The sequence below is a fragment of the Falco cherrug genome, chromosome 6 (assembly GCF_023634085.1).
Source record: "Falco cherrug isolate bFalChe1 chromosome 6, bFalChe1.pri, whole genome shotgun sequence".
Taxonomy (NCBI): Eukaryota; Metazoa; Chordata; class Aves; order Falconiformes; family Falconidae; genus Falco; species Falco cherrug.
This window is the reverse complement of record NC_073702.1, coordinates 19,117,023-19,142,156: the sequence shown is the minus strand read 5'-3', so window position 1 is coordinate 19,142,156 and position 25,134 is coordinate 19,117,023. Positions and strand designations below refer to the sequence as shown.

Sequence of the window (25,134 nt, the reverse complement as noted above, 5' to 3'; positions counted from 1 at the left end):
ACATATCAAGAATACAAGTTGTTCCAAGTACCTACTCAACCCAACCTCTTCCTGCCTCCCCCCAGGAATTAAGTATCAAAGTTCTTAATAACTCAGCTCAGTATTTTTTGACTAGACAATTCACTACACAACAGAAATTACTTTAAGTTTAAATAATTTCTTATCTAAAAACTCACCTTGTAAAATACTATAGAATTAACTACAAACTTAAAGAAGAATTACAGCGTGCATATGCTTCTAAGCAAACAACAACAACAAAATAATAATTGCCTGTTGAAAATGAAATCTCTCCTTACGGAAAGGAGAAACACTTTTGGTTGAAAGCAAGTCAGATTATTGTGTACATTAAAACCACACACTCAATTTTCTGACCACATTCTTATTTACACTGCCATACTTCTTCATTTTCACTTTACTAAAAAACATATAATCCTGAGTAGAAGCAGCTAAAAGTGCTCTCGGGGAAGCAGAAAACTTTATACTGCTTAAATCTTTGTTTTGTTAGGAAAGAATGTAACTCCACAGAAAGTCTCATTCAGTTTGAAATACATTTGTATGTTCAGATTTTAAGTTCCAAGAAACAGATGAATCACAATGACACTGATGCAATTGTTTCAGCAAAACTAAGAGGACACAAAAGAAGCTACTGCAAGCTTACAGAAACGGATGCAAAGAGTGTGTGCATGATTAATCACACTTAAATAAAACTTGTTTTGCACTCCAAATCAAGCTGTAGTTTTGCTACGAAGTACTTTGTACCATCCACCAGCACAATCACGTTGAGCACCTCTTCTAGGAAAGGAGGAGTTACTGAGGGAGTAGCCAGGTTCATGCTGAAAGGTCAGGCCTTCACTTGCCCTGGGCGAGAGAAGTGCATTTGAAACATTGCTAACCAAGTTCAGCAATGTTTCAGGCAAGGTTTGTTTCACACCATCCTTAGGGGTAACATTACAAGTATGGTTTTCTTCCCCGAGAAGCGACATTAAAGAACGGTTGCAACGTGTTCTGCAGATGTTTCCCCAGGTTTAGGAGAACTGCCCTCAGAGATCACTCTCAACACAAGCCAATATAATTAAAGCAGATACTGCAGAATAACCCCAACCCAACCCCTTTTCTCCTACCTCATAAAACATATACAGAGAAAGCAGTGTAAGTCCAAGGTTGTAGACCACTAGAATACCCCTGCATGAGAATGGCTGCTTATTCCGCATGTACTTTGGTCCTAGCCATACGATTAGCAAGTACAAGACTGAGAAGATAAAGGTAGGTGTATAGTTCTCCAGAAGAAGCCATCCTTTTACTCTGGGATCTGAAACAAACAAAAACATGCGAAGACTTAGATTTTGTAAGGGGAAGAATTCAATGCATCCAGAAAAAAAACTGTACCCAAAATGCTTCTATTGCCAGAACACTAGAGAAGGATGAAGGAATAGCAGCAAGCCCTTTTATTAAGGGCCATATTACTAATTCCAGCCAACCTTTGTGAGAAAGCAGAAATAATTCTCTTCCTAAGGCATAAATATTCTTAAATTATTACTGCTATTATTTTAAAATACTCATTACCATTCAGAATCGTTGTTCATCTTGAACACCACAGATAAGCTCAAATTATAAAGAAAAGCTTCAACGACCCTCTCCCCCTTATTCTCTCAAGCCATCCCTTCCCAATAGCACACACCTTATTTCCCCACAGTGCCAAAGCTAAGAGTGAAGCAGGTACCTCTGCGGTTATTGGTAGATGGTCCTGATAATTACTTTCTAATTAATACTAAGACAATTAGATTTACATATGTGCCACTCAAAAGGATTAAATTTTGGAGTTCTTGTATGAGCAATGGAACACAGAGCAGTCAGTCCAGTCTGATTAACCAGTCCAGTTGGCAACACTGTCAGGAAAAGCACGTAAGCCACTGAGAACCGGGCAGTTTCAGGGGAGCGCTTGGGACAAGTGCATGATCTTTCTGAACCTCAACTGTGTTGTCCATACTCAGCATCAGTATGGTATCTCACTCCTCTCACTGAAGGCAGCCCAAAGGATCGAAACCAAGTTTACCAAACCATAAAGGAACAATTCAAGTAATTGCTGGCATTCACAGCCCTGACAATTTTAAATGAGTCATATGAGGATCCTGCATGTAAGCAATGAGGTTGGGAAGTAGTTAAGAAAACCGAGGAATTTGCCACCTTTATGGTTCATTATTTTTAAGACAGACCATATGCCAGCACATGCAGTAAATTACATCAGGACATCCAGACTAATTTAAATGGGCTTAGTACAAAGAGGGGGACAGCAAGGGCACTGAGCTACTAAAACCAAACAGAAAACACACTCTGAAGGATCAGAGGCTTGTTCCAACTCCTGTGGACTTTGCCCTGTGAGGAAGCAGCACCACTACCAGAGTTTCACTGGGACAAAGTAGAAAAGACAATACTGAAGGGATCAGAGGAAGAAAGCACTCACCACTGTGCAGCACTGCTACGTACACTCGGTACGGGACGCATCTAATCCCCCCTGGCCAGGACCAGGTGGAACAGGGCCATCCCTACCCCAGCTGGAAACCCTCACCTGCCACTGCCTGCCCCAGTCCCACTGCCCTTCCCTTCCTCACACTGACCAGGATCGCTGTTCTCCACCTGTAGACTTTTTCCCAGTGAAAAAACTACCAAAACCATTGTTTCTTTAAAAAGAATGGTTTCAGAGAAGCAATGCTTTTAAAAAAAATACAGCCTTTTTTCAGTGAGAAATTCTTTAGCAGCTCTAGTTATGAGGGCAAGAGTATTTTTATTTTATCAAATGCAAATGTAAAAAATATCTTTTAAAAGTAAAAGTTCTTAGTAAATTTTTTTAAAAAAAAAAGGCAGCAAAGATCTGAGGTAAGTCATTCATTAAGGCTAACAACAGGAGCTTAACTGATAGTAAGAAGAATAGCACCTACGACTGTCATAGCTGAAAAATCAGCAGCTCTTCAAGTCAAAAGATAAGAAGCATTGAGCAGACTTATTTATTACAGAATCATACATTTTGATGCTTTGCAGATACTAAAGGAAGTAGTCACCTGTCAAAGTCAGGATGTTAGAAGGAAGCTGTTTCTCATGTAGCTGCAGTTTAGTATCAGTTTTATTTCTGTACTTAATCTTTGACAAATCTTACCTCTGGGTCCAAGCCAAACATCAAGGTAGCTATTGATTGTTTTATCCAGAAATTCCATTCTACAAGCTATTGAAATGGAAAGAAGAGGAGAAAGTTAGTTCTTCAGCTCACAAAACAAGTTTAATCATCTGAATACTGACTGTATGTGAGGGTTAACAAAGAAAATACTAATATGCAAAAACTAATATGCAGCAGACATAGTGGACATTCCTAGCGTGTATAAAGTGAACGAAGCTTATTCTAGTCTCAGAGACACACTGGTGTAAGCGTACTATTTACTACTGAAGTATTTAACACACAGAAGCTTAAAACAGCGAGTTCAGATTAACCTAAAATTCTTTTTAATTCTGTTTTGTAAGTGCAAACACAGGATGACAAGCAACGCCCCTCTGCAAGGAGGAAGAGGACTGCACCCTGAGAAAGTCAGCAACGTTGACGTTCTCAAATAAATACTGTGAAGCTCTTTTAACAAAGAGCCTCCAATAGCTGGCAATGATAGCTGGGGAGGAGGACGGAACTAAAAACATGAAAACTGGCTCTGCTATGGCCTTTGCGGATAGGTGACTGATTACAGCTCTGATTAACAGCCCATAAACCCAAGAGATCAACAGTTACTGAGGCAAGGGAGAAAACTGCAGTTCATGGTATGAGTACCTCCAGCTCCAGAATGCTTACTGGTAAGACATTACCAGATAAAATCCATCCAACATCAGAACAGCAGAGTGATTCAAATGTCATCTGTCAGCTCCTCACACGGCCAGTATTTATTGGTAGCACCTGGTATATATACTGCAGTATATAAGTTGCTGTACCTCCCTCAGGTTAAAGCAGGAAAGCAGCAGCAACACCTCCCCGAGCAGGGGCAATTATAGACAAAGCTGTTCTCAAGAGAAGAGGTAGTAATTTTCTTCTTGATTGGGAAAAACCAAAACAAAACATCTCCCCCCTAATTTCCTCTTTTCTACCCAGAACTGTACTTAAGTTTCACTAGAATAATTTTATCCATTTTTAACAGCACTGTTTTCACTTCTTGGTGTTTCTCCCACCCCCGAACTCATAATATTAACAGCAATTTTTAGTTATGGGGAAATAACATAAGCAACACAAGCTGTCAACATACCCACAGCACAAACTGGAACAATTGCATGAGTTTATGCATAGCTGCTAACAAAGTTCATCTCTACTTTTTTCAGCTCTAGCTAAAGAAACACCTCTCTCCCACCTCTGAAAACCCTGCCTCTAGGGGATTTCTTATTGATGCAAGTAAAATGAAAAGTAGGTCCTCTGGTTTTAGTCAGCTGGAACTGGCATCTTCCTTTCTTTCGAGTCCTGCAAGAAAAGCCAAGCAGGATGCAAATGAAGTCTACTGCAGGTCCAAAGCAGGACTGGGAGCCACCCAGCCTCTGCAGGAGCTTCAACCTCCCTCTTGCTGGGACCAAGAAAATACAGCGGGCTTGGATACATGCATTTACATCGCATGGTCTTCCATCGCAGAGCTCTGGGCAGGAGGCTGACACACTCACCAAGGATTTCCAGCTGCATCCCCAGCCCATCGTTTCCCAGGGGGCTCTTGGGGAAATGGGCAGAAGAGGACTTTCCTCTCCATGTGCATCAAGTCTTTGTACAGCTTTGGACTACACAAAGGCACAGAAACCTCCCTGGAACCTGGTCACCAGGCACAAACGAAAAAGCTTGATTAAAATTATCGGGAGCGTTAAAAAGTCTTTTCCAGTCCTGATTCATACCAGTTTTATTTTCCAACTGAAGCTGCCCAGCCCAAATAAGCACAGTTTGCAACAAGGTGCACTTGTGGGATTAGGTCACCTCACCAGCCGTGACACACAAACCATGAGCGCTTGCGTGAATGGCCACAGCACCGGCACGCTGGTGTCCTAGGAATAAGGAAATGAAACTGAGAAGCTTATGCCGTCCTACCAGAAGCACGAACATCAGGAAGGCTGTGAGAAATGAGTACATGATTTCCAAGGACAAGCCAGATAGACATCCAGAGCAAGCTCTTCCCCCTCCTCCCCCCATTTTTTTTTTTTACCTGTCAGCTATTAAATATCGCCAGGAAAATCACTCCCCAGTCAATTAATTTTGTTGCTTGAAATCCCCACTTACTCAATTTGTCTGTTGCTCCCTTGATCCAGTACCAGTTGATTTAGTTACGCAGCACTGCATCATCCAATAACCCAGCATCTGTGCCTAACTTCAATGACTTCCAACTCCCTTTTTGCAGAGGAAGACTTCAGATGCAAGAGTTTGTTTCAAAAACAAAGACAAAAAAGCCTAATTCAGAACTGACTTGCTATATACTGTTGGTTGCTGGTCATTAAAAATGCAGATATGTAAACAAAACAATTAAGAGAGCAGAAACAAACTCCAACTAGCTATAGCAAAGACAGCAAGAAATGAAACTCCATGTTCAACCTTCCATAAAACTGGAAGGAAAAACTGATTCCCCAAGAGGAGGAAGCTTCTGCAGAGGTCTCAGCTTTTTTGGGCGGCTACCCCAAAGCAGCTTTTTGCGCCAGCATTATCAGACAGCAGATTGTAAAAGGCACAGCAAAGGAAGAACTACTCCTGGTGTCGATTTCCAGAACTTGCAGAAAAAGAAATTGTTTCAAAAGGAACTCATTTGTGTAACAGAAAAACAGAGGGAAACAATCTGCTTTTGTTCCAAGGGGGGGGGGGGGGGGCATGTGAAAATGCATCAAGTCTCCTGCCAACAGCCACACAACATTAAACACTGCTTCAACGGCAGCAACTACAAGGGTTCTTTTTTAATTAGAATAGTTTCCCAATTCAGAGGAACATCGACTCGAGAAAAATTAAACCAGTGGCCATTTGAAATGCTGTAATGAGCATGTTTCCTAATACTGAAAGTAAGCAAATTCTGTGGCTCACCACATAGATGAGCGGATCTCTAGCAACGCTCCTTTACCTAGACCATACCACAGCAAGGCACGCTATTCACAGTATCATAGAACCATAGAACAGTTTGGGCTGGAAGGGACTTTTAAAAGTCATCTAGTCCAACCACCTGCAATGAGCAGGGACATCTTCAACTAGATGAGGTTGCTCAGAGCCCCGTCCAACCTGACCTGGAACGTTTCCAGGGATGGGGCATCTACCACCGCTCTGGGCAGCCTGTGCCAGTGTTTCACTACCCTCATTGTAAAACACTTCTTCCTTATATCTAGCCTAAATCCATCAACTTTTAGCTTAAAACCATTATGCCTTGTCCTATCACTTTGTGGCCTGCTAAAAAGCCTGCCTCCGTCTTTCTTACAGGTCCCCCTGTAAGTACTGGAAGGCTGCAGTAAGGTCTCCCTGGAGCCTTCTCTTCTCCAGGCTGAACAACCCCAGCTCTCTCAGCCTGTCCTCACAGGAGACGTGCTCCATCCCTCTGATCATTTTTGTTGCCCTCCTCTGGACCTGTTGAACAGGTCCATGTCTTCCCTGTGCTGGGGACCTCAGAGCTGGATACAGTACTCCAGGTGGGGTGTCACCAGAGCAGAGCAGAGGTACAGCATCACCTCCCTCAACTTGATGGCCGTGTTTCTCTTGATGTAGCCCAGGATATGGTCGGCTTTCTGGGCTGTGAGTCCACACTGCTGGCTCATGTCCCACTTTTCATCCACCAGTACCCCCAAGTCCTCCTCTGCCAGGCTGCTCTCAATCCCTTCATCCCCCAGCCTGTATTGATAATCCAAGTTGCCCCGATCCAGGTGCAGGACCTTGCACATGACCTTGTTGAACCTCATGAGGTTCACATGGACCCACTCCTCAAGCTTGTCCAGGTCCCTCTGGATGGCATCCTGTCCCTCAGCTATGTCAACCACACAAGTCAATCAGGTGCGCTCAATCCCACTATGTCATATATGAAGATATTAAATAGTACTAGTCCCAGCACAAACCCCTGTATTCCTCATCCATCAAACATTCCACCCATCAAATCTGTATCTCTGCAGTTTAGAGAGAAGGATGTTGTGGGGGACCATGTCAAAGGCCTTATAGAAGTCCAGAGAGATGACATCCATAGCCTTATTCAGTACCTATGGTCAGAAGAAAAAAAAAAAAAAAAAAAAAAAAAAAAGACAACACCCCTTCCATTATGCCACACATTGCTTTTTAAAACAGGTACCTCTATATAACCTAGCTCTTTTTCCCTAACCTGCCCTTCTACAATGGACAGGAAAGAAAACACCCCCTCTGATACCAAATTTTAGCAATGCAGTAAGGCCCCTGAATGCTAGGACAAGCTGGATCAGGGTCTGGAAGTACTCAGGCTTACAACCTGAAGGATGCTTTACTTCTTCAAGTCCAAATATTTAATCTAGAAAAATGCATATCTGACGTTTTAAACAAAACAAGATGACTGAACTTCCAATTCTGCAAAACAAGCATAATGAAAACCAAGCGTTGCACCTTGCCCCAACAACATCGAGCCCCATCGTTAAAATATTACTTTTTCAAAAGTCCTCTGGATTTAGATAAGACAGGATCGGGGGTTTTTTGGACATCCACAGAACATTTTGCAATCTCAGTCCACCTCTGGCACCATGAGCTGGGACATGCACTATGCTCCAGCAGCCACCCATGTGTTTGGTCAGAAGATGTGAGCTCTGCCCTGCTGCTCAGTCCAAGCATGGATGGCCCTGGTGCTCCTCGGTGTGACAACTGAAAATACAGACCAAAGGCTACACAGAAGCATGCTTTTCTTGCAGTATACATATATATATATATATTAAGGTTTATTTATGTAAGTTTTTCACATAGGCTACCAGCAGTGATAACCTGCTCTTCTAACGCACATCACTACTCTCTGAGGAAAGGGCTACTAAATACTGAAGTACTTTACCAGCTCCTGTCCTTCAAAGGAAGTTCTCTTGTATGCTTTCCACAGAAAACACATTCTGGGGAGTTTATGCCAAAAAGTGATTTAAGAATTCTTGGTTGCATTTTAATGTTGTTTCTTGAGTTTCTTCTTGGAGTAACTTCAGTTTCCAGGTGCAAAAATAAACCGTGAAAATACAAAGGTTTGCCCCCCGTCCCATGCCACCCTTTCCAAGCAAACCGAACAGCAGCAACAAAACATTTTGGGCTGAAAGCTCAAAGCTTTTCTAACCTGTTGCCTTTCAGCAGGATCTTCCAGCTCTCACTCTGCTGCTCAAGTACTCCATGAAACAACAGATCCCAGTTTTTACATTTAAGTACCTGCACTTAAGTTCCAAACAAATCCCCAAAATAGGCATCTAAATAATTGTGCTGGCTTCTGAGAGCAATGCACCATCAGGCCTGGGTGCTCAGCTTCCTTGGAAAACAGCCACTTTCTCCGTTCTTAAATTAGGACTTCGAAGCTTAATTTTAGGCACTTGATTTTGGAAATTTGATTTGTGTTTTCTTGTTAAAGTGATATTTGCCACTGCAGAGGTGACTCCTCTTTTCCCTCCTCCAAAAACACAACAATCACGCTGCTGTTTGCTTTTGTAAACGTACTGGAATTCAAAACGCTCAGTGGCTTGAGAACTGGAAGACGCACTGATAACCAAAGCTGCCAACAACAATTTTCTGTCCATTTTCCAAAGTTTCTCCTTTCTATTCCTAAAGCCTTAACTGTCCCTTGCATGTATTCCCTTTGCCTTTCAACTTGCTGCTAACCCCAGATTCCCCTTTTTTGTCCTTTCTGAATATCCTCCTAGACCCCAAGCACGCTTAATATTAGCAATAAGAAGGAGCTTAGAATAAATCACAGTCCATATTGATCTGAAAGTGCAAGTACATTTATTTCATAGGAAACCAGGTAAAGCACGAGTGCTGTGGATTTTGCACTTTAGTTTTGACAAAAATAAAAGAAACTATTTTTAAACTTTATTTTGCAACTGCATCTCTTGCAAAGCAGTGCAGATTTTTGCCCCCCCTTGCATCAGTGGCAAGTCCTCCAGCCTGCTGCTGACTCAGCAGGACCCACAATGCTGAGCTTTCACACTCACCGGCAGCATCAGCGTAAGGAAGTTTAGAAATAAATGATTTGTATAAAGCTCAAGGAAGTGTAAAAAATGCAGAACAAAGGAGAGAAGCTAGTCACCAACAGTTTAACCTTAATGGTATTTCAAAACGTTCAAAAATGCCGGGGGTAAAGGAAGACTTTAGCCAGTTAACTAGGGGGACCATTTCATGCTGTTACTTTTTCTGTCAGTCCACTCTCTCAAATCCTTCAGTAATGATTACTTTCATGCATAAACACAGCTGTAGTAATTAAAGTACTTTACAGATCAGAAACAAATACAAGAAAGAACACTGCAAAATGGAATAACTAATTGTGCTCAACAGCCAATACCTCATTAAACCAGAATCTAATGATCTTCAGATAGGTGAGTAAAGACAAACCATAGGCGTTGTGGTCTTTGCAGTTTTATTCATGTTTTCAGCAGATCTAAACGAGCTCAAATTAGGACCTGTACATCCAAGGACTAGGACACTGACATGCATTTCATCCCCTCAAAGTCAACAGCTCTTGCTGCACCACAGGGTAACTTCAGCCAGAGGGAAAACACCAGGTGTGATGGTCAAGCAGGAAGAGCAAGCTGGAAGCAAACACACAAATACACCCATGGAAGTACTAAGAATCTTAAAAAGATGCTACGCCACTTCCTCTCCACCCCAGAAGGATGCATCCCACTACAAGTAAGGATCTCTCATGCTGCAAAGCCCCCCTCAGCAGCAGCAGATCTAGCATCCCTCAGCACTATGGTAAAATGCTTTTTGCAACAGCATCCATTTTCCTGGAAGAAAACGTTTGAGGGGGTACCCTGTACCCAGCTGCTACACCCATACCCCAGCATCAAGATATTGGAAACTTCCTCACTGCTGCCAGCTTATTACATGGTGCTGTTAGAGTAATAAAGTGCAGATTGCTAAAGTATTTACAGAAATAAAACAGGGAGGAAGAAAAAGCAAAGCACGCAGGTTTATTCAACTGCTGTGTTTGTAATAGCATGCAACTATGCAATGTGCAAGGACACTGCACAGACAATTCCCAGCTGGAGGTTAAAGAACTGGGTTTTTTGGTTTGCTTCCCCCCCCCCCCCCCCTTCTTCTTTCTTTTCTTCTTTTTTATAGGAAAGAAACAGAAGAGAGGATCTGTAGCAAACCAGGTTAAGTGGAAACAGAGAGAATATGTATGTGGCACAAGAGCTACAGTTGACGTTTCTGGAAGGAAAGCCAAAGCACAGCATTTGCTTTGGTCCAAAGCCCTCCTCCCGAAACAGTATGTGAGTGTTTATTAACAGCTACTGTTTTAATCTGGAGCTCCCTCTCTTCTTTCAAAAGCTGTGCTGATATTGCAATTGGGAAAATGTGGCTAGCTGTAGCTTACAACGGCTAATTAGCCAGAGGAAGCCTAGGCAGCTAAAGAGAGCGCACTGGGAGGATGAAGGAGTCCAAACCTAAGTCCAGAGGGCTATAAGGACTTTAGCTTTCATTTCGAGTCTCCTTTCTCTTATTCAAGTGCCACCTGAAAGATGGTCTGAAAAAATCCTCTTCTCCCCTTTAGTAAAGGGGCTCCTCTAATCTCTGTGCACCTCAGTCAAACCAACTTTTTACTTCCACAAGAGAAAAAACAAAGGTACCGTCCCCAAAGCCTATTTTACTGAGCCTTCTTGATCAAAAGGCTGCATTTTCTAAGAGAGCTGATGAGACCAAGAGGTCCAAAGGATGCAGAAATCCAGTCTTGCATGACCACTACTAGCAGCAGAGTTCAAAGAGTACCATGTAGCCTCAAGACCGTAAGCTTCAATTTATTTATTTTTTTAAAATGCCCACATCTCAAAATTGCATATTAAACTTTAAAAAGCAACAAATAGGAAAAGAAGTTACAAGCGGGGCCGTCCTCCTGCGTGAACCCCCATTTCCTTCAACATCCTGCAGCAGCAGCACCAAGTCTGAGCATTGACAGGTCATCCGCCACCAGCCTGCCCCCTCCTCTCGTGTCAAGGCTGAACCCCGGGGACATCTCAAGAACAAAACCAAAAGCGTAGGGTAGATCTAGAATTCTTGGTTATCTTCTTTGCATTTATTAGCTTGACATATGAAAGCTTGCTATCAGACCCATAAAAGCACCTGCAATTCCCCTGCACATGTGAAACACCGTACAAAGCAAGAAATGGCTGTGTGCAGCTGTCCAGTGAACAGCAGTTAGCGATAAAAAGGCTATCTGCGGTTCACATGCTGACTAGATACAGCGATCCAACAAAAAGCTGCAAAATTAGAGGAAGATCATGAAACCTGAGGGTGATGGTCACAAAGGTAGTGCTACACCATGCAAATCTGACTAGTACAGGGATAATAGTGCACACAAAACTCAAATTAAGCTATCCTGCTAAGATGCGTAGCTACAACTCCTGTGTTCCAGTAGGTAAACGACACTTTTTGGAGGACCCTTTGTGTTTGGGAAACCAGATCACACTGAAAAGCACACAAATCACCCTTAGGCAAGTTACAGTATTTTAAGTATTTATCTGTGTGTATACTTTTATTTCCAATGAGCGTGGGGTAGTACCTGGAGTGCTATGGGAAAAGTGAAATTCCCTTGTGGGCCCTAATGCACAAAAAATACATGTGAGTCAGCTACATTCCTCAATAAAAGTGAATTTCTACACTTAAAGGAAGAAAGGACGCATACTGACACTAGATGCATACCACAGCTTGCCTTGCTGCTATTTCTTCATATGGCCAGCCATGCTACGAGAAGTCAGTCTTAAAACTTCTGTATTTTCCTGCTGCACCCCTGTGAGACATGAGTTAATCCTGTACGGCTGCAGCTGCACCAATACTTGGTGACTTCATTTTAAGATGCTAAACATCATGCCAGACAGTACCACCACGCGTAGTGAACAGTACTAACAGAGAGTCAAGCAAGTACGAATAAACAGCTAGCATTAAGTAGAAGGTGCTAAAAATGTTCTTTTTCCCACCATTCTGATAATTAAGACAAAAGAAGAAAAAAAAATTTACTCCAGGTACAACTGTTATGCCATGGATCCATGCTGCTCAGGACAAAACGCTGCCATTAGACACCCTGTTAAACCCCTGCCTTCAAAACAGTATGAAAATAATAGGCTCATCATTCAGAAAAGCAACCACCTTTGAAGATCTAATCTCCTTTCCAAAGGATAAAGAAGTTAACGCTATGCAAGGCAAGATTGTGACCTTGTTTTCTTCTTGCCCAGGTCTGACAAGGAATATTGAGAGTGCAGACTGTATTTTCTGGTATAGGAGCAGAAGATGCTGACACAGGATCATCATTACAGGTGCATCACTCAGATCATTCCCCCTCCTTTCCTTTCCTGTACAACACTTAGCACATCTGTCAACGAAGTATTGCCAAAACATGCAGCTAGCTGATGGCATTTCTGCTACAGAAGCTCAGGGCTGAAAAGCCTGGTGTGTCCCGAGGAGTCTTCCCTGCAGCAGACTCATGCTAAACCAACCCTTCCCGCAAATCAGCAAGTATCAAGGTACCAAATAATCGCTGTAACAAGGGCCCCTGGAACAGGTGACTGACTCCTGGAGTAGTCAGAACAGAAAGCATTTCTACCTGTCCATTTCCTTGGTTTGATGCTGGCAGCATGTTCCTAAATGTTACTTCATCAGAAGACCCTGCTCCAGGAGGCAGGACTGCAGTTCCTTGTAGTTTATTCTTTGTTTTAAGGGGAGAAAGACCAACCAACCAACCAATTAAAATGCAATACTGTAACAGTACAGCTTGGTGTGATCTTACCACTCACTCTTCCTATGAACTTTAAATAGACTATTGGAGGAAAGAAAAACCCTACACTGCCCACACATCTGGCAACTGCCAAGCTGTTTTATACAAGCTCATAATATAAACAATTTGGGTACCTGCAGAAGTCAGGAAGGGTATTCCAGCAAAATAAGTCAATTTCCTCTAAAACTTAGCCACTCTTTTCTTACAATAAGAGGCAACAAATTCCTGGTGCAGTGGAAACCCCACTGCCATTAAAATATGTTCCAATGAAAAACATGTCTAGGCTGAACCCCCAGCACCAGCACCAAGGTGCAGAAGGTTTTACCACATTCGCTTTGTATTTCCAAAAGCACCAGAGCAAAGACAGGGCCAATACTGTAATTTCCTATAATATCTCTGCTTTAAATACAGCGACAAACCAACACCCACACAAGCAGCAGGTGGCAGGTTTCCCCCCCAGCCCTGCAGCTATCCTGTCCTCTGCAGGGCAGCAGTCCCCTGGGACGGAGGGTACCAGATATGCCTCCTCTGCCTTGCCGCTTGCGTGGCGTCTCTCTCAAACAAAGTCTTCAGCAGTTTATAAAGATAAGAAGCTCCCTCCACCCAGGCATTTTCCCCACTCATGCCTGTTATGGTGCCAGCTCATGCCCACCTCAGGCTGACAGGCATCACATCACCTCACCCTTGTTCTAACTTCTCCATTCATCCACGTCCATAGCTGTAAAACCATGCCCAGAGTGTGTGGGGTGACCAAGAGCAACCAAGAACAGATCTGACACTGCTTTCATTCCTTCCCTACCCTCCATCACTGCCTGGGTGGAGGAAGCAAGGGAAAATTGAGGTAGCCCCAAGGAAACAACCAAGCAAGAAGATCAGCTTTCAGCCAGGTCCATCCTGACACCTGATTTACTGCAGAAGAAGCACCAGCACAAAGCAGGCACCTGGGTGACAAAGAGGTCTTACCTGCCTGAAGCTGAGCAAAGCCATTGCATTGCACTCGGCAAGAAACCAAGACCATAGCAAAAAGAAAGGCAAATAAAACAGATAGACAAAAAGATGTAGAATTTTTAAAGCAGAATTCTATAACGCTATTAAGAAAAGGCCAAATCAAAATGCATTGCACACACATCATTTTGCATGTGGGAATGGTTCTAGTGAAAAGTGCTAGAATTGCAGAAAAAAGAAAATGTGAAATAAAAAAAGGTCACACAGGATATGTTAATGTCATGCAGAGCTAACTTACAGAGATTTCTTAAATATAATCGTAACAGCATGGACTGACAGATCATTGCACTGTAAAAAGCAAACAACAACAACAACAACAAAAAATCCACCCTGAAATGTTCAAACTATGAAGGAGACAGATTTTTCAGATGCATTACTATGTTCCTGTCTTGAAAACTGCAGGACTACGGATAATCTCAGGGCAGGTCAGATGTGATAGGGCAGGACTCAAGGGGAAGGGGCAGAACGTTAACCACTGAGAAACCCAGCAGATGAAGACCAACATCACATTTCTTCCAAAAAAATGCAATTTTAATGTTTTATTCAATCTAAACACAGCAAAAGTTTTCCAACAGAAACAGAGCTAATGAAAAGAAATACACAGAAAAAGATAGAAATAAAAAGGTAAACAGGCAGTGCATATGACCAAAAATGCTTACTACACACTGATCAGCCTGTCGCTGAGGACCTTGAAGACAGAGGGGAAGTATCCCCTTTTATTTTTGCATCCTTAAAACATGTTATCCTGTATGAAACAATAATCAACAACCTTACTAGTGACCTGAGACACACCTGGAGTACAGTAGCCTAAGATTAAATTTCAATAGGAACTTTGATTTTCTGATGATACCAAACATTTTTTTTTTACTTGAAGTCAAAAATAATTAAAATTATTATTTTTATTATATTTACTATACTGTTTGCAGGAAAGTGAAAACTTAACTTGCAGTGCATTTTATAAGCACTCATTTTGTTAAGAGTGAAAGATAGGAAAGAATTAAGTTGCATTTCATCAGCCACACTAATAAAGCAACTTTAAACTCCGGGCAAAAGACAAGCTCTTTAGCTTCTATAGTAAAACAGTGCACATCTATTATATGGATGGCAACATATTAAAAAGTTGCTCAGCAGGTAACCCCAAACCTTTACATTCCAAGTGTACCTATTTCATATATGTTTTGTACCAACTGTGTAGGATACAGAACGATGCTTCAGGCAATGAAATTGCTCATTCATGTTGGCAGCTCTCTGAAAGTTTCCCCTTCCAGAATCTTACCACCACGGCAGCTCTGTTTTTACTGCATGCTAAAAGCAAAACATGCTTTTGTGCAAAGAGCTCTTTCATGATCCAATTTTTCAAATATCAAAAGACAATTCTGGTGGTTGGAAGTTTTTTTACAATGTTTTCATCTCCCTGGAACACAAGTCCTCCACACAGATGTGTCATCTCTAAAACAAACATCACCAAATGGACTCTTCATTTAAATAGACCTGATCCTCTGGACCAGGCTTCAGTTCCATAGCCTCATGCACGAACTGATACATGGTGGAAGAATAGAGGAAGAAAAAAAAACCCCACACCAACAAACACCCAAACCACAGGTTCAATTAACATTCTGCTCTCAGGTTAATAACAACCAACAGCTTAGGAGGGAATTTGGTAGAGGTCTCAGCAGAGTGATGCTGCTGTGAGGAGGGATGTGTCAGAACTGCCAGTGTCTGACTAGGGCTCCTTCACTGGTTCAGCCCAAACCCCAGTCCTGCTCCTCTGTTCTGAAAAAAAACCCCACCTCCCAGGGCGTTGGGTGAATAAGCTTTTAAAAGGCAAAGCCTGAAAAATAGATAGAAATATGAAAGCAAGAAACGGAGCAGTAAGGAAAAACAAAGAGGGGGAGGTGTGGAAAACCCCTTAACTTCATTGCTAAGCTCCTTCATATGTGCTACCAGCAACTCACGTCCCTGTCACTGTAGGTTCAAAGACTGTCATCTTCTCCCAAGGGCATACATCTCTCCTTCGGAGGCAACACAGCACTAAAGGATGTAAAGCACTTACTCCAAGACAGTCACTTCTCATGCACTGTGAACGGTGGTTAAAAACCAGAAACGCCCCCGTGTTCTCGCCAAGTGCATCCTTCAGGACTCGCATCTGTGTTTTATCAGCTTCCTAAATGTATGTTTTAAGACTCAAAGTCAATCCCCACAAACACTTAGAAAACTGAACTGTGCTATATGCAACCAATACCCATGCTGCTGTATCATTTGAGCTTGACGTGTTTTGTGAAACCAAGAAGTATTCAGTCTGTAAAACTGGAAATTCATGATAGCTCTGCAATTGCTCAACTAGAGTTTAGATGTGACTATCTTATCTAAACAACTGCACTGAATTTAGAAGGAATGAGCTAACTACATGGACTTCAAAAAATGAGAGAAAAAACTTTGAAAACAACATTAGCGGTCCCTTCCTGTACCTTAATGCAACCACTTAGCAGTGGTGATAGAACAAGAAATCAATATAAAGTAGTACCAGAGGATGTTATTTTTGTTCTGCAAGACACGGCAAGGCGTACAGCCTGCTTTTGCGTGCTTCAGAGGGAGATGACAATGGCTTTGAAAGGGCAGAAGTAAGGGCAGGGAAGTTAGAGGTTCCGGGAACCTGTCAAGTAAAAGTGGAGGACCAAGTATGGCCTCTGGAGAATTACTCGGGAACCTGATGAAGGCTGCAAAACCAGAGGACAGAGCTACAATCATTAAACTCTCACAAGTGGTCTGGCACCATCATTGACTCTAAAAATGGCTTACACCCGTGCACAATTTTTACCTTAAGAAACTAGAGGCGGCAGCAGCAGCTCATGCATTAGCAGGGCAATGATCTACACTGAAACACAGTGGCCCTTCTGTGACTGCCTGTATCATTATTATTTTTCCTCCTCATCTTTAACTGAACAGACAAGGCCTGCTAAATGCAGCACCCCTTACTGACTTGCTTAGTGCCATCTCTCTACATCTATATGTAATGGGTCTTCTGCCACCCTATATATTGCTGGTGTTCTCTCACACTTGTGTTTTCCTCTAGCCCTTACACTGCATTTTAACCTCTTGCAGAAGGTGATGGGGACACCCACCCAAAATTTCCCAGCCCGTGGTTGACCCTGGTGGACAGGGGAGTCCAGCCACCTCTTCTGTAGCTGTAGCAAATGAGAGGCTGTGGAGGCAGCCGTGGTGTAAGCCGTGCCTTCTGAGTGGCATGCAAGACAGATTTCAATAAAATATGAAAAAGCCGACTCCAATCTTTTGCAAGAGGTTTTTCTGCTTAGGCTTGTTAAAGAGGCAGAGAAAAATCCATAAGTAACTAGGTCTGCTGGACTAGCAACTTATTTTCTGTCACTGTATCACATATGTTAATAAAAAAATTGTGAACGGTGTTATGAGTGCAGGTATCTTCCCCATTAATAAGGCTTCATGTCACGCAGTAAGTCAAGTTCACAAGACTAATGTAAAGCTTAACAACACACCAAAAGGCCACTGTACACGAGTGAACTGACAGACAAATACACGATGCAAGGGATAAACGCATAACCCTAACACAGAGCAAACAGCTACGAGCTTGCACCAGTTCATGAGGTCTGTGACCAGCTAAGAGCCACCGCTCCATGCCAGCATCACAGAAGAGAAATGAACCACCAAAGCAGACTCAGGTGTTCACCATAAGCATCTGCTGCCCTCCAATCCACATATGCACATACATAAAAGTGCAAGCACAACTAATATCATTGCGCCCTTCAAAGCCAAATCCAGATTCCTGTGCCTCTACCAACATTGTCCTGCAGCTGCCACATGAGGTCTGGCTCGAAAACATGTGAGCAGCTACATGAATGAACTGAACATGTTGATGCTTTCTGGTAAGCACACATGCTATGCACCCAAACTAGCACACCATTTGAACTTCAGCACACAAAAAGGTTTCTTGAGTTTCTTTTCCTAAAGGGCAGGGTGATGTTAAACATTGGAGAATGTCAGCCTCCTAACTGGCTAAAGGTTTAATTATTGTTAAGTCAAAGGTTTTCCTACTGCTTGGCTAGGAGATGATTCTCAAAATGATGATTCAAAACATCAGTATTTTATAAAATCCACCCAGGAGCAGGAAACAATCCTTCATGAAAAGGTTAACAGATGCTTTCTGATTAAATTATGTCATAGGAATAGCACATCTAAGGGGAAGTCTACAAAGATTAAAGTATAAAGGTCTTTAGTTTCCCAAGTCTTCATCATTTTGAGTAAAACCAAACTTGAGGACACAGGACCAGCTCAAGAACTAGACCCTTTTGTTTGGAACCCCTATGCTGACAATAAAGTAGTGTCAAATGTACAAGTAGTTTTCTTTTGCTCATTTCTTACTGCTTCAAGATCTGATTTGATCTTCAGAAGACCTCTATCTGAATAAGATGCCATGGTTTTAACCCAGCAGAGGGAGAGGAGCTCCTCCACCAAACTGCAGTCTGCTCCAAACCCACAAGCACATGTCACCTAAGGGAAGAAGACATTTTCCCATAACTAGCACTTGCTGGGTGTTCCTTAGCCAACAAGGGCACAGCAGAAACACTGCCTTAATCCAAAATGCTTCCCAGCAAGTTTGTAACAGCATAAAGTAAGGGGGAGGGGGGAAATTAAAAAAAAAAAAAAAAAAAGCTAAACAGGCAAAAATGCAAACCTGCATGCTTAATGAATTAATTATCTAAACATATGGCCTAAAACTGTAAGATACTTCGAGGTGTATTTGGTCTAATAAGCTAAACCACATTATTCTGCATATTTAATACTTGTTAGGTAACATCTTTAAGGACCATGACACCAACAGAAATGTCCATCAGCACGCATATACCTCAAAAGCTGGAACGTTACTTGAAATTAAGACTACATCCTTTCTGAAATCAAGGCTACATTTCAGAGCAGAGAGCCTGAACTTGCACATAGGAAGAAAGCAATTACCCTCCAGTTACAGCAAAGCCAGCCGACAAGAAGAAACAGTTTTCTGAAGGTCACAGAGGGACAGGAGCGCTTCCAAGCGATAGAGAAGGAACAGTCACTTTGTTCAAAGTGCTGACCCAGTGTCTCAAAGGGTAGGGATCAAAGAGCAGGGCAGGATTTGAAAATGCAGGAAAACACATTTATTCCACGTTTGCCATAGCTCTGCAGAACCAAGTTTTGTCTCCTGTAAATGTTAGTGCAACTCAGCGTGTGTAGTCATCGCCCAAAGCATCTCACTTGGCAGGCGGATGTTTAGTACAAAGCTTTGACATGGAGGTCAGTTAAATCCAGACAACTTTAACATAAATACAAGTTCAGGGAAGCTTTTTATATTTCTACCTGCTCAGTATGCCCTTGGTCATCAATAAAGCATCATTAATGAAGCACAACCTCTACATCTAATATTGCTTTAATAAGGGCATGCAAAATACACAGATGCAATGGGAGGCTGAGACCAACTCTTAATTTGCAGCACTGAGTTCAGCATAAGTAGCATGATTCATTTGTTCTTGGAGAAGTGACAATTACACTTACCAGCCTGCATCTGTAAAATCTCTACACCTGGTAAGGGAATTTATTAGACTGCCATTGTGCTTTCTAAATGCCTGACACTTTGTGTTTCATATGAGTCAACCATTTCATCGAGGAAATAAAATAATTCTCCAACGCATCGAACACATCAGAAAATTATTTACCGACCACATACTTTGGACAAGTTTGCTCTCGTGCTTTTAGTTACCCTGTAAGATAATGCATCCTAAATGCCAAAACACAAATAGAGAAACCAAGGCAATACATTCTGGGAGATTAATTTCATTAAACAGATCTAGGGAGAGCCAGTGCATAGACAGTCCACAGCAACTATACAAGTTATCTCCATAGCAAGATTGGAGGCAGCATTTATTTGATTTGTCAAAGAATCAATTCAGGTCACTGTTTGCAATACCTTTATCAAACACAGATACAACTGCTGTTCTGTCAGACACAGGGTACAGACTTCAGCGGCCTCAGGACCCCAGATATAAATCAGCACTTTGGAACTCCAGGGATGTCAGCCTAAACAATGTCCTCTTAACCATACTGCAGCAATACCAAATTTAAACAGCCTTAGGAAAGGCCATAGGAAAGCAATTTGAACTGGACATAAGTTTTGAGACAGACTAACTTCTATGTAATTCACTGATTATCCTTTTCATTTGTCCTTGAGTGTCATCTTCCATCTAAGGGGAAAAACTGTTTCCAATGCTAGCATGCATAAACCAGTTGGACTGCAGAAATCTTCTGCCTTTTTAACACATTTAAGAATCACAGAACAAATTAGCAACTATATTGCATATGACAAAACAGCTACAGACTATAAGGATTATTGTCAGTTTTGTGAAGTGTTCGGATGCACACAGAGAAGTGTGCTCAGACTGGAATGCAGTAAGCATCCGTTTCTTAAGCCTATTATATAGTCAAATAGCTTTCAAAAGCATATGTTGCATCTTGAAAGAACATAATCTTGTGCATTGTAAAAACCAGGAAAACAAAAGCATTACTGCAAAGAGCTGAGGCCAACAGCCCCAAAAGTATTCCTACGTTTAAACAGTTTTATAGATCTTACCCCTATACAACTAATTTCAGACATGGCAATGAAAGAAGGTTAACAAAAGGACTGAGATTAAGAGGACAAAATGAGCAAGTTGTTCAGTTACGCAGGGGAGGTTATAGCAAACGGCACCATCACCCATACATGCCTTCATGACCTGCATGAAGAGCTACCAAGTCTAAGAGGAGCTTTAGCAGCTTTGAACAGGCAACAGAGTTGGCTTGTGACCCATCCTAAGACAGCATGACACTCACAGGAGTGAAAAAACCCACCAAGAAATAATAGGTAGAGGTGTTTGTGGCTCTGCTCCTCAGCAGTGAAAAAGCATCCCCACCTCTGTTTGTTCAGAGAACAGACCCTCAATGCCTGGAATAATAAAAAAAAAATATGTCACCAAGAGGCCATTTGCTCCAAAGGCTCTCCCAGTCCAAAGGAGACTCTACAGAACAACCCATCCCAGGAGATGGCTCTGCGCTGAGCCCACCCTCCCAGTAAATTGCTGCCCTGTCTACTGGGCAGCAAGCAGGCAGGAGCAAGGATGAATGCTCATTGTGACATCTTTTTAGTACTAGCTCCAAGAGGGACAGAGGGCAAAACAGGACACAGAGGCACAATGCTGTTTTAACATGGGACTGCACACATTTGCTGTTTCTCTCCCAGAGATCTGTCTCAGGTGGAACACAGACAGAGTTAACCAGGAGACTCACTTCATCCCAGGACTGCTGAGACCACTAGAAGACAGACAGTAGACAAGTATTTTAACCTTCTAAGCACCACCACCTTGCTCTGTACAGGTGGGGGTTTTTTTCTGAGCTCAGCAGAAACAGAAGCTTTTGATGTTGCAACGCTTGCTGCCCCAAAACTGAGGAAGGTAAAGGAATGAGGTCAGCTCAGTACTTGAGAGCATTTAACCAGATGAATGTCACTTACAAGGAATACGATTCCCAAGGGGCAGCTCTGGATTGCTCTCAGCGCCAGGCTTTCCACCTGCGGCTGCTGGACTTGAGCACTAAGTCAGCCTGAAATCCTAAAATATTGACAGTTCCAAAAATCGGAATCTTCAAACATATTGCCAAAAACCTGCTCCTAGCCAGCTGCAAAAGAGCCAGCAATTAAAGGTGCTGCCCCGAGGCCTGACAGATTTACAGTATTATTGCCAATTTACATTTTTTTTTGTTCTGTTAATCTTATCTTCTCTAAGTTAATTCCTCTTGTAAACAACTCAAAATGAAGGTCAGCAGGGAAAGAAGAGATTAGACCAGAGAATTCAAAATATTTTATTTCAACTCTGGCTGCACTAAAGGCAAGGAATGCAACAAGAGGAATTCTTGCTAAGAAATGTAAAGGCAACATCAGCTTACTAAAAATACTGCAGTAAGCGTACCCACAGACTGGTCAGACAGCACATAAACTAAGTATCCTTAATGATGCTATATTTATGTACCAAATATGCACCAGTTTTAGTCAAAGAGACTTCATTTGATCAGCTGCTGGTATGTAAAAGCTAGTAAATCACACAAAGTACAATTGCTTTTTAGAAAGCACAGTGAGGCAAATAGATCAACAACCAGACCCTTCCCCAGCCTGCAAGACAAAGCTACACTGCACATTAAATTCAGCAGTGCTCTCTCCGGTTGCATTTGAATGCTAAAATACAGGGGACTTAAGTCAGATCATTCACGATAAATTCACTTAGCAGCTTACGGATAAAAAAAACCAAAGTCCCTAAGGGCTTCCAGCACACATTCATATGTAATGTGTACATTGTAAGAAATTCAGGAAAATCCAGCAAAATTTTGGCATGTCCTTGACCCATGTCAGATGGCAACAGTGTCTCTGAGGGCAAACCCACTCTTTAAGTTCAGGAAATTCAGCACAGCGGTCTCTTTCATCTGCTCCTCAGTTCATGTAAAGCTAAAAGGAATCACTACCCAGCTGACCCCAGTCATCTCCAGGCTCCACAAGCTTTCAAGGGAAATCCTCACTGAGTGTGCAAGTACAGCTCCCCCCAGGCAGAGCACGTTGCCTTGGCTACTCTGCTGCTCTGAAAGCAGATGATGTCTAGTGCACCCCAAATAAATGAATACTTTTATAAGAAACTCCAGCTTTCATTGCCGAACAGCATCAGATGATCATGTGTGCCACAGGCTTACTCTCCCTGATGCAGCTTCAACTTCTGTTAGCAGTGTTAAGGACACACCAGTATTTCCCTCTAGCTACGGTGTTTTCCGACAGCAGAAAAAAATCTCCGGCTGGGACTGCACAAGGGAACAAGGAGGGCTTAGAGTAAAATATCAGAGTTATATCACAAAACGCTCCAGTGTATTCACAAGTTCATACGAAAAGTAAATAAATCCCCTCCTGCTACGCTAGCAGCTTTATACTGATGCAGCAACACCATGAGCCTGCATCTACAAAAGCTTCACAGCTGCAAACCCCTGCACGCAGCCACAGCCACCGGCAATAATTTAAGCCGACCGTTTGCAGCAGGCCCACGGCTGCCAGGTCCTGGCGGAGGGCTGCGCTTCAGAGATAACCTCACCCTGGAAGCAACCTGGCCCAAAACTCCAGCGAAGGGCTGCACGGCCACCGGAGCCACGGAGATGCCTGCACGCTTGCCCTCCTCTGGTTTCAGCTGCAGGGCGTGTTTCCATTTACACAGAGCGGTTTCGTAGACTTCCTGATCGGAAGCATCCAAACTGGGCAACCGCTGCCAGGCCCCTGCCTTGTTTTCACTCGCCCTCGCTAGCAGCCAGCTGAGCTCTTCGCTTGTGTTTTTCACTGCCACGGTACCAAATCCCACAGCACCAGAGATCACCCAAAGCACTGAGAATACAAATTAGCCGTACGGGCACTGCCGTTCAACCGTGGCTGGGATGCCGAGCAAGCAGTACACCCAGCTGCCAGAGGCACGAAACACCTCTTGTCATCTACCAGGAGCCCTCCTTGCTGAGCCAGCCAAGGTGTTACTATTCCTGCCCAGGTCCGCAGAACTGGCCTTTTGTCTCCAGATTCAGAGCACGGATCGGTGCCGGAAAGCTCTGCGGAGCTGGGTCCTCAGCTGCTGCATCCCTGGGAAACGGGGAGGGTGGGGTGGGGTGCTGAGGGCAGAAAAGCAGCCAGTGCAGGCAGGGAAGAAGGAAACACTTAAATTGCCCAAGATGATACTCGCATAACCCTGAGCGCTGCCAACTTCTAATGCTGCTGCTGCCGCCCGAGGGTTTCCAAAAGATGGAGGAGATAAAAGCAAAGTCATAAAGTTTTTAAGAAAGTCCCTGCATACGCATCTGACATACCGACACATTTCTGTCTCATGCTCTTCCTTCTCTACTTACTTCCGAAATGCTTGCACTCTTTAAACATTTAGATTCGAAAGCGGGCAGGCATCTTATAGAAGCACTGCCCATCTCCCCGGCGCTGCTCTCATGTGGCGCCTGCCCTGTCCCGCAGCCGAACCCGGGAACTCCTGTGCCAGCGGCTCCATTCCTGATCAGTAAAGCGGGGGGACCGGTGAGCGAGACGATGGGCTCGGGGAAGAAGCAGCAGCAGAAGCCCAAGTCTTCGCTTGCGAGCCCGACAAGACCTTCCGCTGCCCCGCTGCGGGGCTGCCCAGGCCCGGCCGCCCCCGCAGCCCCGCTCGCCCGGCCCGCCCCGAAGCAGGCGACCCCCGCGACGCGCGGGGCAAACGCGGGTCACGGCTTTTTGCTGGGAGCCGCGGCAGCGCTCAGCCCTTCCCCAGCTCCCCGCACGGCCCGGGGCCGCTTCCTCGCCGTCAAACGCAGGCGGGGCGGGGGTGACGGGGGGGTCCCCCCTTCCTGCCCATGTTATTTCTCTCGACTCCGTGCCCCGCCACGGCGGAAGGAGCCGCCGCCGCCCGGGGATGCAGTAGCCATGGCAATGCGAGATTGCATCATGCTCTTGACTAACTGCACCGGGGAAAAACGCTCCCGGCGAAAACCCCGGCCCTTCCGCCGCCCCGTCCCCTCCCTCCCCCGGCTCGCCCGCCCGCCTGCCGGCCCGCCGCTGCCGGCCCCGGCCGCGACTCCGCCGCTCGCTGCCGAGCCCGCCTGCCGCCCCCGTCGCCGCACTTGTTGCGCGCCCCGCAGGCTGGCGCCCCCCGTCCGCCGCGGCCCCACTCCGGTACCGGCGCCCCTCCGGTACCCTTCCCCCTCCCATCGTCGTCCTCCTCCTCCGGGCCCGGGCGGGCGCGCCGCATCCCGCCGCCGGGCGCGGAGCCCCGGCGCTGCCCTCCCGCCCGGGGGACGCGGCCCTACCTGGCGGCGGCGGCGGCGCTGGGGGCGGCGGGTGGGCACCGGCCAGCTCTGTCACGCTGCGGCGGCGCGGGGGCGGGGCCGGGGGCGGGCTCTGGGCGGGAGGCCCCGCCCCCCGGCGAGCCGTGGGCTGACTGTGACGTAAGAGTGGTGCGGGGGGCTAACGGGCGGCGGCGGAGGGGGTGCTATGACGTCACGGCCGCCGAGGGCCAATCCGGCGGCCGCGGGAGGCTCGGGAGCGGGGTGGGCGAGCGGCGCTGTCGCCGCGGGGGTGGCGCTGGCCCGGGCGCCGCCGGCACACCGGGCCGCTGGGCGC

General features: G+C 44.5%; 1 protein-coding gene across 4 annotated transcripts in view; it reads right to left on the bottom strand.

Annotated features, from left to right (window-relative positions):
* The window catches only part of ELOVL5 (ELOVL fatty acid elongase 5), a 38,701-nt gene extending 13,772 nt beyond the window's left edge, over positions 1-24,929 (bottom strand). Inside the window, exons 1-3 of one of the 4 annotated variants that reach the window (XM_055714152.1) lie at positions 24,822-24,929; positions 3,152-3,217; positions 1,122-1,309 (exon numbers count right to left, since the gene is read on the bottom strand). In XM_055714152.1, coding sequence (XP_055570127.1) covers positions 1,122-1,309; positions 3,152-3,209 — 246 coding nt within the window. In that variant the 5' untranslated portion in view covers positions 3,210-3,217; positions 24,822-24,929. Of the gene's footprint in view, positions 1-1,121; positions 1,310-3,151; positions 3,218-3,805; positions 3,829-4,896; positions 4,920-23,882; positions 24,271-24,821 lie in introns of those variants that run through there. The other 3 variants (XM_027809142.2, XM_027809143.2, XM_055714153.1) reach the window with 3 other exon arrangements.
* Positions 24,930-25,134: the final 205 nt, after the last annotated feature.